Source organism: Neopsephotus bourkii, unplaced genomic scaffold (genome assembly GCF_033783945.1).
Source record: "Neopsephotus bourkii isolate Nb327-2 ecotype Australia unplaced genomic scaffold, CSIRO-AGI_Nbou_v1 NB_1792, whole genome shotgun sequence".
Classification (NCBI taxonomy): Eukaryota; Metazoa; Chordata; class Aves; order Psittaciformes; family Psittacidae; genus Neopsephotus; species Neopsephotus bourkii.
In genome coordinates this window covers 2,015,395-2,030,567 of record NW_026902266.1, presented here as the reverse complement: position 1 = coordinate 2,030,567, position 15,173 = coordinate 2,015,395, and the positions used below count along the sequence as shown (strand labels likewise).

The window sequence follows — 15,173 nt, the reverse complement described above, 5'->3', positions numbered from 1 at the left end:
CTGGTGTTTCAAGGTCAACTTTTATACCTTTTTTAATTCTAAGTCTGCTATTTTTTTTTTTTGTTTTTTTGTTTTGTTCTTTTTTTTATTTCTCAATGAGAACATTGTGTGCGCTAAAGACATTGCTGGTGTTGGTCTCCATCTCCTCACCTTTAAATTCTACCCTCTACACCTGTGCTTGCAGTGATTGAATCCTTTTTGCTTGGGGTTATCACAGTGTTCTATAAATCACTCACAGACACTGTTTAATTCTTAATAACTTTAGCCAACCGTATGTGTAAGTGTAGGCTGAGGGAACACTTCAGACACTCAACAGCAACATTCCAAAAGTATCTAAAACACCTAGGAAAAGTTTCAGACTGTACTCAAAAGAAACTGTGATAGGTGGGCAATCATTACCTGAGCTGTATTTTGCTATTCTACAATAAACTCTTTAAACAACCCTCTGAAATTTACTCTGGGGACCATGTAAGACAACTTGAAGATTAATTTTTTTTCAGAGGCCAGCTAAGTAATAATATCAAGTAGCAGTCTGAATTCTTACATCTGGAATGGAAGCTTCAATATTTAAGTCACTCCTGGTGCAGTAACTTACTGAGAACAGTTGTACGCTCCTGATGTATCTAATGTTTTTTTGTCACAGAAACTATTGAGAACTGAGGAAGCCAAAATTGTTCAAGAGAAAGCTGCCAAGATCAAAGAATGGGTAACATTTAAGCTTGGAGAGGTGAGTCTTTAGCTTGCTGTGAGGTTTGCATATGAGTAGGTAGGTTCAGTGGCTGCACTGCCTGTGGGCTTCTGTGTAGGACAGTAGTTTGAGGACAGCCAGTCTGCCACAGAGGCTTTCTGCTTGTTTCGCCCTGCACACTCTCTCTTGCAGAACTAGGGTAGTCGTCCCTCTTACTGAGGGCTATTTACTGCTGTGGGCAAACTAGAAATGACAGTGAAGTCACTAATGCCCAAAGTAGTCTCTGAAGAAGATTTACTAGTCACAGGTAGCTTTCACCTAGCTTTCCTCTGACTCTCCCTTTTTTTTCTCTGGGTGTAGTTTCTGTTTCTTTCTGACAAAACAGCTGTGACACAGAAATATCCTTTGCTCTTCCTTAACTTGCCATCTCTGACTAACGCTGTTTTCTTACTCCCAGCATTTTCTCACGTCTAACCTCTTCCTCCTATCCATCTCGTGGACTTTTGTGTCTGTCTGGGCCTAATTCAGTACGCTCTAGAAAAACAGAGATAGCAATAGGTCAGCGCACAGTTTTAAAGGCACAGTAATAGTTTACAACTAGGAGTAGGCCTATCTGGTCTTCTGTTCCAAGTTAAAGACGTAGATTTCCTAGTTTGTGCCAGAAAGGGAATTTGTTGAAGTTGGAAGAAGCAGTCTTTGTGGGCACTAGTTGTATTATGGTGTGACTTTGTAATCTCATCAGACTGCCTAGATAATTAGCCAAGCTGCCATGCTGCTTCTCTTTCCCTATCTGAGGTAAGGTGCAGCTACATTACTGACTGATGCAGCACAAACGAGGAAACACGAGGGCTGACTTGGTGTGACCTGCTGTGAATCCAGAACTGTACATTCACACTGTGTCTTTGCTGGCAACAAAGTTCATACCAGATCCTGATTTTAGGTGCAGACCATGCACACGTGGACCCCTGACAACTGAAAGACTTTGCACTTCTGTATTGCAAATGAGTTGCTCTAGACAGCACCATGGGTGCAGTTTCAACTTTTATTTTGTCAGGAGAACAGCCTCTTTGAGTGTACCACTGCTGCATTTAAGAATGTACGCTGAGATACTTCAAGCAAAGATGTAAGGCAAATTTGCAAAGAATCAGTTGTGCAGTAATTGCAAATGTAAATGCACCCTTAATGTTTGGGTGTTTGTTTCTTTTTTTCTTTGGTCCCCTGGACCCAGGGGATCTCCTTTTACCACATAGAGGTTGAGAGGGGGAAAATGCTCCTCCAGGGGAATAGTTTTTTTGATTCTCTTTCATGACTGTTGTTTCTGGAACAGAAGTGAATGATAAACAGTAGCAGGCAAAGAAATTTAAAAATGTATTTGAGAAGTGTTAGTAGTATATACAAAGACTGTTTGAGAAAGCACAGCAAAGAGTTTAAATGGGTTGTCTAGTGGAGCTGCTGAATGGGATTTCAAGATGGCGGTGTTCAAGGCCAGGTTGGACAGAGCCTTGGATGACATAGTTTAGTGTGAGGTGTCCCTGCCTATGGAACTTGGTGATCTTAAGGTGCTTTCCAACCCCAATTATTCTATGATTCTGTGATTCTATGACTGGTAGACTTACCCATCCTTTATTCCTTTTCCTGTTAAGACACTTCAGTGTAATAAAGATGAAGATCTGTATAGTGGAACACACACACAGTTTTGCATTATTTTTCAATTTTTATTATTGTTGTTTCATAGCTTGAGCTAGAAAATTACCACCTGAGAAACTGTAATCAGAGGCTGACAGAGCAAATTGAAGCCCTTCAGGATACATTGCAAGGTAAATGTGTTCACCTGGCATTGTAGCCTAGGTAACCACCATGAGAGTGGAAATTAGCATTCTCGGGTTGTATTCTTAACTTTGTCAGAAATTAGCACTTGTGACAGTGAGTAAGCAGTTGAAGTGCTCTCTTCCTTAGTGGGTCCATTTTTAAGATGGGAACATCATTGCTTACCTGCCCTAAACTCTTTTAACAGTGATTAACACAGGTCCCTGTTTTTCAGAGTCTGCTTTTGCCGGTAAAGTAGGCCACTGAGCTCGTGAATTAGAAGCACTCTTGAAATAGATAGCAAAACTCTCCAATCACTTCAGCGGTAGAAGTCCCTGAGGTACTGCACTTTACATCTGCATACAGACTATCATCATCCCCACAGAACCTTTGCTGGCATGTGAGCTGAGTAACTGAGAAATGAATGGGCCAGAGCAGCAGCTGACTGGTCTTGCCTTTAGAATCTGGGTTCTTCCATGCTATTAGGTTGGGCTGGAGAAAGCTGGGTACTGTGCTCATGCTTTTGTGGCTCTTGCTTGGTGAATAGATGGAGAACTTACGTCTCCAGGGCTTAAAATCAGCACCTTTCATTGCAACACTTTTTTAAGAAGAAATTCTCTTAACCATTTCCTTCCTGGTTTGTGGGGCTTTTCATGTATTTTGGGGTTTCTTTTTTGGTTGTTTTCTTTGGGGGGGAGGGGGGAGGGGTGATGTGGTGTTTTGTTTGATTGTTTTTTGGGAGTTGTTTTTTAAATTAGCTTGGTTTGGCCACAGTAAGATGAGCTAGTTTCCAGAATTTCACTGGAAGCGGGTACTTCTTTCCTGCAGAAGTCTTTCTGGCGTTCCTGTCACTCAACAGTAAGGGAATAGGGCAAAATTCCTTCTAAATCCCACTGCGTTTCCAGCAAAATACTTTATGACTGGCTTTTTCCTCATCCCCTCTGGCTCTGGCTGTTTACAAAAAGAGAATGGCTGGTAAGCTGCATTAATAATCTGGTATTAAGTGTTCCCTGGATCTCAACTCTCTGGGCAGTAAACAAATCTGCTCTCACCTCTTATCCTTTGCTAGTCTCACTGTGCCAGGCTGAATTCAGAAGCCCCTGCAGAGAGACAAATCTCTTCTTGCTTGCCATGCTAATAGTAACAGCTTCCTCTGCTTAATCTCCTGTCACATCTAGGAAGCTGCAAAAATACCAATAATATTTAAATTGAATAGCCTCCTTTCAGTCTATGGTAATGGGCAGAGGAAAATGTGTGCCAGGATTGTGTATGCCAGCACTGTATGTTAGGAATAGCTTTGTTAACATTCATTTCCTTGTGGCTCACATGCTGCAGTCAAGCTCTCATGATTAACTTTCTCAACTGTGTTTCCAAGAGCAGGTTTTATCCTCTCTGCAATCAGCAGTCATTTATTCTGCTATTTGTCCTTCCCTGTTTTACTTTGTGTCTTCTGTTTGTTTCTACTTCCTTGTAAATCCCATTAGTGGTTAAGCAATGTCTGTAGAGTCCGACATTCAGGCAGCATTTTCAGCAATAGCTGTGCAGAGTCACACTTGCCCCTATCTATGCAATTTCCAAAGCATCTTATGGCTTGGTTCTTTTCAGTTAGGCAATTTATAAATGCCAAAGTCAATCAAAATAATAAAGTGAAGTAACATCCTCTGCCAGTCCAAGTTTTATCTGCACTTTCTTATACCCTATAGGTGCTATTCAGCAGAACCTGTAGAACTGAGATAGGCTTTAAATTTAGTAATTACAGAAAGGAAGAAAGTAGAAGAACTATAAAGTGTAGGTTCTGAATAGACCAAAAATAATGGAGGCAATCTAGGATCCATCTTTTTTTGTCATCTTCTAATATAGCAACTGAAGGCACAGAGAAAAAATAAAGAAGTTTTTTACAGCAAAAACATGTAAGTAACTTATAAAACTTGCTGACAAAAAGCAGTGCTTGAGTCATAGCACAAAAGGATAGAAAAAAGCTCTAGGGAAATTCTTGAAAAGAGAGTAAACTCGCTGTTTGGTGTGATGGTTAAGAAGGTCTCCATATGTATGCTGGAAGCCTCATCTAGCTCCTTTGAATGGGAGGAACCATACTAGTATATTTAATGGCATAAATCACTGTAGATCTGTTGGAGTCAAAAGCCACACTAAGCAATGTTCTAGCCACTTAGATGATTTTTTACAAAGTACGGTGTGGGTAGGTGTACTTTCTTTTCATGGTTATTTCAAGAGAAGAGATGTAATCCTCGATAGGTAAGAGTAAAAACTGTTATATTTAGTTAGACTGAAAGCTTGCATAGGCCAGCCTCCTGTCTCCTGGTTGGCTGTGGACATTTCATGAAAGAGTGTAGACATTTTTGGAAGTAGATCTGTCCTTCCCTGTATGTACCCTTCTAGCTTCTGCTGTCAATGTTTTAGGAAGCTCCTAGACCAGAACTTCTGTCTAAACTGTTATTTGTACCGCTGATGAATTACTTTTGCCCAGCCATCTCCTTTACATTCTTACAGTCCTAACCAAGCCTGGGTGCTGACACGATCAACTTACATGACCAAGTGTACTTTTAGACAGTAAAACATTTAAATGCCCTAACCATGTGTTCTCTATTGTAGATATGACCAGTATTCCTCCCTTTGAGTCTCTTTGGAGTTGTAATCCTCTGAAGCCCAGAGCATCACAGACCTCTCTTGCTGAAAAGATAGACCAGAAAACTGTGCTCCTTACGCCTGGTTTCAGACAAATGTGTCAGACAGGACATAACAAACATGTCCTCTCTACAGCAAATATAGTTCTTACCGATGACACCTTTACTGGGGATGGGGAGGATAAATCTCTGCTTTCCCAGAGCACGCTGAAGCTCATGTCAGACCCATTAAGCTGGAATCTCTCCACAGAGAAAGATGTATTCACAGCTGTACGTTCTGAACACAGGTTAGGGTGTTCTGATCCCACGTTGCTGGGCCCTCCAGATGAGGCCACAAGAATCCTTGAGGCTTTGACTTACCAGTCATCTTTGGAAGGAAACTGTAGTGCTGTGAGCACCTTGCAACAAGTGGCTTTGGACAGCAGACACTTCTCTGATGATCTGAGTGCCAGGTTCCGCTCCCACCGGCTGGACTCCTCTTCCTCAGGAGAAATAATGAGCATGCTTGAGGGCCATCTCCAAACTGCTGAGCCACCTCTGGTTGTGTCAACATCAGCTGTTACAGCACATTCCCTCTGTCCAGCAAGGGAATGCAGCCTTGTCAGTAGTATGACCTTTCCAAAAGTACGAACTCCCAATACACCAAGAGATAGTATCCAACTAGCCAAGAGACATTACAGCCAGCCACAGCCAGGGACTAATTCTTTCCATCACGTAATGAGCTTAGAGGCCAGCACCTTCCAGCCCATCATAAACTCTCCAGCCTGCCATGGGCAAGTGAAAGAGACAGACATTGATGATGATGATGGGGTACTGGAGAAAATGGAGACAGAACGTGGCCCAGTGAGGGAAGAAGATGGAGTGTGTGAGGAAATGAGCCACTTACCTGCAGGGCAAAGAGAAGCTGTGAATTCTGAGGCTGGCATACTTGACCCAGGAGGCAAACCTCCCACACCACCACTGCACAGATTCCCATCATGGGTAAGAAATGCAAGAACAGTCTGAGAAATGCTGCTTATCTTTGAGTCATGCCTAGTAGTTAGGCTACAACAGCTCTTGGTCTCAAGCAATCGTTTCATGTAAACATCAGTCATGTTTCTGAACCATCTAGTTTGATAGTTTCAGATCACAGGACGTGCTGGTTCCACTGACAGTTGTAGGGGATTTTTTTTTTTGTTTTGGATTTTTTTTCCTCTTTATAAGGGAGGCGGAGGAAAGGGTGGGAAGTCTGTGAAAGAAAATAATGTGATACACAGGAATAAAAATGAAAGTGAGGAGGTGCTGCATTGTGGTTTATCATTATGGGTCATCAAAAGTTAATCTGTAGTTTTGTTGTCATGTGTTTAAGACAAGTGAGTCATAAATGCAAGTGAATGGACCAGACCAGATAGTTTCAGTGTCAAAGTAAGATGTGAATACTAGAACAGATTAGATTCTAGCATTCCTGTTTCAGAGATTGGCTACTATTCCTTTCTCTGATATAAATTTCCTGTGTAAGTTTCTTCTAGTCCTTTAAGATAAATTTTTCACAGGTGACTTCAGCTCCACACACACCTCCTAAATTTTTAACTTGGGTTTGGCAAGTAAATTCACTTAGAGAAGTGCTGAGCTTTTCTGCTGCAACTATATTCAGTTTTAATTACAAAGAATGTTAGACAATGCTAAATTATCAAGAAGTCGGGGGGTCTTGGACATCTTGAGATGGGTACTCCAAAGGTATTGGGTACTTCAGAGAACATATGTGAGAGCACCCATCAATGTCCCTCCTGGGGGGATTTGTAAAATTCTTTATTAATATTGATAAGCATTGCAGTATTGTAGTCAGGAACACCAAGTGAAAAAATCCATTCTTTCATCTTCAGACCATAGTCAAATTGATGTATCCAAGTATATGAATTGCTAAAGCATGAATAGCATATTAAATAGCAGCTTAATCAGGAAGAAATGCCTATGATGTGCCCTGAATAAGAAGTGTCTGGGGAAAAAAAAAAAAAGCATGTAATATTTCATTAGAGACTAAATCACCATGTACATACATACAGAAAATACTAATTCTGTATTGTACTTTTTTTGGTGTACTTGACTTTGCAGTCTTAGATACCTTCATGTATATGTATTATGCATGTTAACTGAAGGTGATTGGTTGTACGCTTTAAAGAGCAGCAAGAGGATTCCTAGATTTGATTTTTATCCATTTTAGACTGGTTGATGTCTTAGTCATAACATTGCATTTAGTTGCAGGTTTGGGTTCCCTCCTTGGAATTTTTATCAATTTGTGAAGCACTCAGAGATCCTTTAAACTTAAAGCTCCATATGTTGTTATAACCGAAACAGGCTTATTGAGATTACTTCAGGCATTTCTTTCATTCCATTGTTAGAGAATAGGAATCCTTTTCCATTGGTGACTCAATAAAGTGTCCTGGTTTAGAGGGTTTCTTGGTTCATTTTAATGCATTGTTTAATAAAGTGAAAAGAAACAGCTTTTCCAAGCTGTGATATAATAATTTATTGATAATTACATGTAGGTGTTTAAGTATGTGAATATAATCTCTGTAGCATTTATAAGACAAACCTGTTGTGATTCAGGGAATCACACATGGATGCATATTTTTACTAATGTCATTCACACATCATCTGGTGGAATAGAGCAGTCTTTCTTAGAGGGCCCCTCCTTCCTGACCAAAAGTGTGATTGTGATATGATTCTGTGACATAAGCATTTCTTTTTGTGGGAATCATGTTTTTGTCTCACCATTGCTCTTCATGATGTTATTGTTCCAGGAGAGTCGAATCTATGCTGTGGCCAAGTCTGGCATGAGGTTGTCTGAAGTGGCCACGGTGGATGATACTTCCACCTGCTGTAAGTTCTAGACAAGATCCATCCTTAGAAGGAGTTTATAGTGACAGTATGGGACCTGAGCTTCTGGCTGCTCAGATTTCTTTGTTTCCTTGCCTGTTTTCAAACTAAATTTGATTTTGTAGATAGCCACAATAAAGAAAGGAAGGGATGAGGATACATCTGATCTGTTTGAGCCCCTACTTTCAGTGACATCTTCAGGGTTATCTCCTTCATCATTTTTGCTGACACTGTTCTGCCTCTGCTTGTTTGTGGCCTGCTTTTAGTCTTGCAATTCACCATCACCTTCCCTGTTACAGCTTTTACTTGTTTACACATCATGCACTGGGTTGCCATTGTACTATGGGGAGCACACGGTGGGCAAGATGTCTTACAGGCTAAATGAAGGGAGCATTGCAGCTGTCTCTGGGAGTTGCACATAATTAATAACACATCCCCTAGCCTTTCTGAGGCCAGACTGTCCAGGGTGGCAGTTCTCTGTTACTTGATCTTCCATGAGGCTACATTAGTTTTTTTCACACATACATGTATCTCTCCATTAAAGCTTTCTCCTTTTTCACCAGCTTGTATTATTTGCTCTCTTGCTCTCTGAATTTTCCCAGTTTCCAGTTTCTCGTGTTCATCTTCTGGGCCATTTACCTGTCTCATCTACAGAAATGTCACAGTGCCAGTCTACACTACGCTGAAAGGGGTAAGGAGTTACCTCACTTTTTCTGTTGTAAAAAGCATGATCCAGGGCTGCTAGTGATATGAGAAAGAATGGGATGAAGCTGTGCAATGAAGGAAAGGAAATTAGAGAATGTTTGGAAGTACTGGACACCAACAGAATGCAGAAGGAGTAACAGATGATAAATGTATTTAGGAATACAGAACACTGCAGGAAGTTTTAGTCCAGGAAGCTGCTATGTGCACTATGAGGCAGTAGAAGCTAGGGGTGGTACTGGGTGTAGTCTAAACAATAAAATAAAATGAAATGAAAGAGGTCACTTGAGACCTTATGGGGAAGCACAGGGCTTGTGGAAGAGCAGGAGGATGTAACCTCAGAACACATAAACAGATCAGACTAGAGAGTCCAGTTTGGAAGTTCTCAGACTAGAATGGGAGGAAATTAGGAGCCTTGGACAGTAATGGGCAAGGCAGTGTGAAAATGAAGGGTGTGTACTGATTATTCTGTCTCTTTGCTGAGCAAGTATTGTCCTGGGGAAACTCTTCCCTCGCACACTGACCATATAGGTCTGTTTTCCAGAAAGCCGTGCAGATCAGCAACGTGCCTTTCTTAGATGAGTCTTCAGGTTCTGATGATGACTGTGCTTCCCATGCCAGCTTCAGGACTTCTACTGCTGGGTCTGAGAACAGGAAAGCTAGCATGCCAGGCAGCCCTCGAGCAGTGAAAAGAGGTAAAGTCAGAGTATTGCTACTGAGCAGCGTGAACTCTATCCTCACGGGTAAGACAGGGTGTTCTGAAGACCATTATCAGTGGCAGGCAAATGCTCAGCCTTGGTGATGCTAATAAGGAGTTCTCCCACAATGTGTGCAGGCATCAACAGCTACTTAGTAGAAACCTGCCCTCTTAGATAGGCTTTTACAGCTCGTAGTTTTTCATCCAGGCACTTGGTAAACTCCGATTATGGGAAGGATTGATCTCCCAAATTCATCACATATCTAGTGAAGCCATCTGTACTTTTACTGTGACTTGACCTTGTAAGCAAGCTAGTACTACCTTAAAGGACATGTTTTTTTCTCTGGCACTGATTGATAATTTCATGATCAGTAAGCAAATATGTCCTATCTTTGAGAGGCATCAGGTGATTTGGGTCCTGGCTAGGCCAGTTATTCCTGACAGCAGGGAAGGTTAAACTGGATCTGTGAATGGAATTTGCAGTACAATTGGTAGTCAATAAAATAGAATTCCATTTCATCTAGTCTTAACTTCTGTTGTGATGCATTGGCTGTGATGTATCTGCACATTGCCATGTGGTGGAAGATTCACAGAAAACAAAGCCTCATTGCTGGTCATTGAGAATGAATTTACTTAGAATGAGAGGGGCTTGATACTTTATAGTGGATGTTTCCAAGCTGAAAACAGCATGTCTGTGATTTGGATAACAAGTCTGTTGATTTATAGATACACGTACATATACGTGTAATATATAGTCTCTGTTTATTCAGCAGAAATTTCTTACACTGTACACTGTCAGTATCCAAAACTCACTCCCACTATTTGTATTCCTAAGGAAAAAATGGTCTCAGAAGTTTGGTTAGTGGGATTTGAATTTCCAAAGTCTGATCTGATTTGTTCTTCATGAACAAAAACGCCTTAATTGTGAACTCAGTTTTCAGAGTGTGCAGTATTCAGTACATACTTCTGTCTAGCCATTATTCTCATTATTTCCTTAATTTTGAACAGGTGTATCTGTGTCCTCACTGAGCTCTGAAAGTGATTATGCCATTCCTCCTGATGCCTACTCCTTGGATGGTGACTATTCAGAGCCAGAACATAAGCTACAGCGTACATCTTCCTATTCCACCGACGGTGGAATCTGCACTGTAAGTCTTGCTACCTCACAGCTGTGCAGGGATGCAAACAGAGCCTTGTTCTTGAAAGAGAAAAAGCATAACTACAATATATTATCTCCTGCAAAGTGGCGCTCTAACAGATTGGGCTGTTATTCCAGCTGGTTTGTATCAGAACACACTATCTGATGCTTCAGAAGAAGGTGCAATTTCTTTTATGTAGTTAGGTAAAAGTGTAAGCACCAAGGGCTGTATTCTTTCCTGATGACCTGTACTGGTTTCCTGTAGTCATATTCTACTTTAATGATGGCCTTCCACTTTTGTGACAAAACAAGTTTGGAAATTCAGATGAAAGAGGAGAAAGGATAGAATATTTTGGTCTAAAAAACCCCCAAACCAATCTCAAGCATGGGCAGCATTAAATTTTGTAGTCTTGTTTTAAGTGATCAAGCAGACAAGGAACAAGAGTCTAATGAATTAGAGCCAGCCTTCATTTTTATTTGGAAAATCACTGTTATGGCAGGAAGACAAGTTTTCAGTACCTGACACAATCAATGAAATGATCTTTAGATATCCTCTTTTCTAAAACACCGCAATGGGATATTTGCAGCTACACATATATTCTAGGACTCTTTCATGGGCTGCTACTCCCATCAGGCAGAGTAAAGTAGAAAAGGATAGGCATGCAGCAAATATCTGAGCTTGATTTCAGCATTCTTTCATTTGTATTTTGAGTAATGCAAGATAACATCCTCTACCCTTTGCTGTTTGCCCTCCAGGAACCCATGGAGAAATCTGGTTACTTGCTGAAAATGGGCAGTCAGGTGAAGATGTGGAAGAGAAGATGGTTTGTTCTGAGAAACAGGCAAATCATGTACTACAAGTCTCCGGTGAGTCAGATGTACTCCTGTGTGGAGGCACAGGGAAGGCTGTCTGCAGAAACAGTTCCACATGATACCACTGGCAGAGTGGACTCAAAATGTCCTGCCAGAGAGCTTTATGTCTGACCCACAGGTTCAACTGTGGTTCTCTGCTTAGGCAAGGAAGCTCCTTGTGGTGGCAGTTTCCAGGAGATAGAAGGTTGGTCAGGAGGACAGCAGCTTGATACCTACCATTTAACTTTGTACAGATGATGAAAAGCAGAAGGCATGCCATGACCCAGCTTTGGTCATGTTTAAGATGAAAATAAATGAAAAATACATTACAGTGTGGGGAGGGTACAGATACATACTCAGTATAGGGGTCTTTGAGCAAAACTACAGCTTTCAGGGGGAAGAAGGCTGGATTCTTTCGTTTTCACCCTCCTACATGGGCATGGAAGTATTAGAAAACAAGGATAAAACTGAAAATAAGCTTTCATGCAAAATTCTGTCTTACACTGATCAGTGAAACAATATTGAGAGAACATGTTTGTACATACACACCTTTTCAAATAACTTTTATAACCACAACGGTTCAAATGAAGTTACGTTATTTTAAAAATCCTAGCATTATGCATTCAAAATCTATATATTCAATAAAACACATTTCTTCTTGGCCTTCATTATTCTGCTGCACTTAGCTACATTACGGAGAATTATATTTAGGGATACTCACCTTCCATACTTTTTTTTCTGGTCAAAGCAGTTTCCTCCAATACCTGCATAAATTACACAGAATTTCTGTGTATATGCACATCTTTGCTTACAAGTCAGGAATATTGAGAAGATTTATTTTCAACTTCTTTATTTTTTCAGCTGTCATATTCTGACAAGGCAAAAATACACCCTAGGGCACAATTCATCTTTATTTCTGATAGTAGGTTTACCCACCATAATTCACAAGCAGATTATACATACATGATATATACATACACATATATAAAAAATAATTTCATAAAGATGCAGAATTTTGATTGTTGGTTGGGAGGGTCTAGTCCAGCTGATGCATTGAAGAGGAACTGTCACCAGCTGTAGATCAAACTACCTGTGGCTTTGTCCAGCTGAATCTTGGAAACTTCCACAGGTGGAAATCCAGCCACTGTCTTGGTACCTGTTTCGTGTTGCATTGCCTTCCCAGTGACAAAGGGTTGGTTGTTTTGTTGCTTTTTTTCCTGATGTCCAGTCTGGACCTCATAAGATAGTACTTGACGCCATTACCTCATTATATTGTCTGCTGCTACTGAGAAAACTTCTCCTTCATCACTGCAATGGGATCATACTGTCTCATATTCAACTTGGCAAGCTGTCCTTTCCAGCTCATTAATGCAGACTCCAACCTGCACATGCACATTATGCTGTATTTAAGTACTCTAAGACCTATCTGATGTTTTTTGAAAAAGTTGTTTGCTTTTCTTTCCTCAGAGTGATGTTATCCGCAAACCGCAAGGGCAGATGGAGCTGAATTCCTCGTGCCAAATTGTCAGAGGTGAAGGGTCCCAAACGTTCCAGGTAAGCATTGCTTTTCCATCCTGCAGATAACCACTCACTCACAGTGGCTGGATGAGAGAGCATTTATTTCAGGCTGAATGGTACTGTATGTACCAACTGATACCGATATTAATTGATATCAGCTTCTATCTGGCCCTTGTGTTTCCTGGCACAAGCCAAGCATTTACTTTAATAAATAACGGGGAAAGAGTTAAACTGCAACCCAAACAGAGTTTTTTGAAATTGAAAGAATTTCTCCTTTATTTTTGTTTTATTTTACAGCGTACCACTTTCCTTTTTTGCATTTAGGACTGAGAGCTTGAAATCTGTAGGGGAAAGTGATTCTTGTAACAAATAAAACCAGGTAGCACCTAGGATCTTCTCTTTCTGAATGACTCCTCTCACGAGATCGCTAGCCTGACTTTACATGTCTGGAGGATCTGAAGAAGCATCTGAAGTATTGAATTCCTGTTAGAATTCAACTTCTGAAGTATCAGAAGTTAGCTCATCACTGGGTTCAGTTTTAAGTAATTTTTGTAGAGGATTTCATTATAAAGGTAGCATTAAAGTTTCTCTCATTTTCTGACTGACAGGTTCATAGCCTGACCTGAGGTCTACCTTCTGCCCTTATGGAACTGAAGTTGCTATTAAATACATCTTTCCTCTCAAAGTCACAAGCCATTGAAGGCAGAATGCAATACAAAGTGAAGGCAGCAAAAAATAACCATTTATGTAGTCACCTTTAAAATGAAAAACTAGCAGTGCTGAGAAACAAGAAAGGATAAGAGAGGAGACAAAGCCACACTGTCCAACAGAAACAGCAAGAGAGCTCATGAGAATTTGATTCATCTGGGTTTCGGCTCTTTCACTTGGGCTTTGAGCATTAGCACCTTTTTTCTCATCCCACTTCCAAAATCCCTCCTGAACTACCAAAAAAAAAAAATTAAAAAATCTGTATGGAACAATGAAACTCAGCAGCTGAAGAAAAGCGTATTTATGCTGGCTCATTCCTTTTCCTTCCAGCTCATGACAGAAAAGAGAACCTACTTCCTGACAGCAGACTCTCCCAATATCCTGGAGGAATGGATTCATGTCCTACAGAATATCCTCAGAGTGCAAGTGACAAGTCCTGTTGGTGTTCCTCATAGTGATGCTAAACCCACTGTGAAAGGTTGGCTCACCAAGGTAAAACACTGTTTACTTTATTCAGTTAAGTCCTGTATTGACAGTGTACCGGCTTCTCTGTTTGCACAGTAAATGTCAGTAAGAAATCAGTATTTTAACGCTGGGGGAAAAAAGTGGAGAAAGAAAGAGAGTGGTAGTAGGTTTCTTAATTTCAGAGGCAGGAACATTTATATAAATGATAAGGAATGGGACAAGCAAGGCTACTGAGAGATACTGACTTTGTCACATAGTAAGTCATATCAAATATCTAGGTTATGTGTGCTTTTCTTCAACAGATCCTATAGCATGTCCCAGGAAAAAAGAAACAAACAAAAAACCAACAAATCAGGAAATCCTGTTAAATGTCACATTTCATTGATCTGGACTTGGTGTTATAGGAGAGTTTCAAAGAAATAGGCTTGTGGGGTTATAGGCTAGCATTTATTTCCATCATAACAGACTACATGCACATTAGTACAAAGAAAGTACAATGGCTGAAAATTCTTATGGCCTATGCCATTTCCATACATTAGTTTTGCATAGCAAGTTACTGTGAATTTTTAAATATAATTCTGGTCAGCATCTGAAGATGGCTAAAGACAGCCTGCATCTGAAGCTGATTCATCTGCAAAAGGAAGCAGTTCCCTAGACTACATGATGACAAATCACTTCCTGCTGAGATGAAATTATTTGGTTTCATAATCTCAAAAAGATCATTCTTAATATTGTATTTCAGCATACAGACATGACAGGTTGTGATGAATTGGTAAAATACTTCACAAAATCCTAGATCCATTTCCATAAGCACTTATTTCACATCAAATTATAATCTGCTTTTGGAAGTGGTGCCCTATATATTTTGAGAGGCGCTCATATTAGCATAGAACAAATAACATATGCACGGTTTTAAGGGAAAGTTGAATTAAAATTCAAATGCTAAAAAATCATTCCAGCAACACTGCTGATGTTAAAAACATGTATTTCTTTGTTCTCCTGACAGGTCAAGCATGGTCACTCTAAACTGGTCTGGTGTGCACTGATTGGAAAAACTTTTTATTACTATCGAAATCATGAAGACAAGGTAATTCCTTTCCC

At 40.3% G+C, this 15,173-nt stretch overlaps 1 protein-coding gene across 3 annotated transcripts in view; it reads left to right on the top strand.

The window, feature by feature from the left end:
- PLEKHH1 (pleckstrin homology, MyTH4 and FERM domain containing H1) overlaps positions 1 to 15,173 on the top strand; it is a 48,734-nt gene that overhangs the window by 15,814 nt on the left and 17,747 nt on the right. The window contains exons 5-15 of one of the 3 annotated variants that reach the window (XM_061380476.1): positions 644 to 727; positions 2,424 to 2,505; positions 5,105 to 6,117; positions 7,917 to 7,995; positions 8,595 to 8,683; positions 9,239 to 9,389; positions 10,400 to 10,539; positions 11,286 to 11,396; positions 12,849 to 12,935; positions 13,938 to 14,099; positions 15,079 to 15,159. In XM_061380476.1, coding sequence (XP_061236460.1) covers positions 644 to 727; positions 2,424 to 2,505; positions 5,105 to 6,117; positions 7,917 to 7,995; positions 8,595 to 8,683; positions 9,239 to 9,389; positions 10,400 to 10,539; positions 11,286 to 11,396; positions 12,849 to 12,935; positions 13,938 to 14,099; positions 15,079 to 15,159 — 2,079 coding nt within the window. The remainder of the gene's footprint in view (positions 1 to 643; positions 728 to 2,423; positions 2,506 to 5,104; positions 6,118 to 7,916; positions 7,996 to 8,594; positions 8,684 to 9,238; positions 9,390 to 10,399; positions 10,540 to 11,285; positions 11,397 to 12,848; positions 12,936 to 13,937; positions 14,100 to 15,078; positions 15,160 to 15,173) is intronic. The other 2 variants (XM_061380478.1, XM_061380479.1) reach the window with 2 other exon arrangements.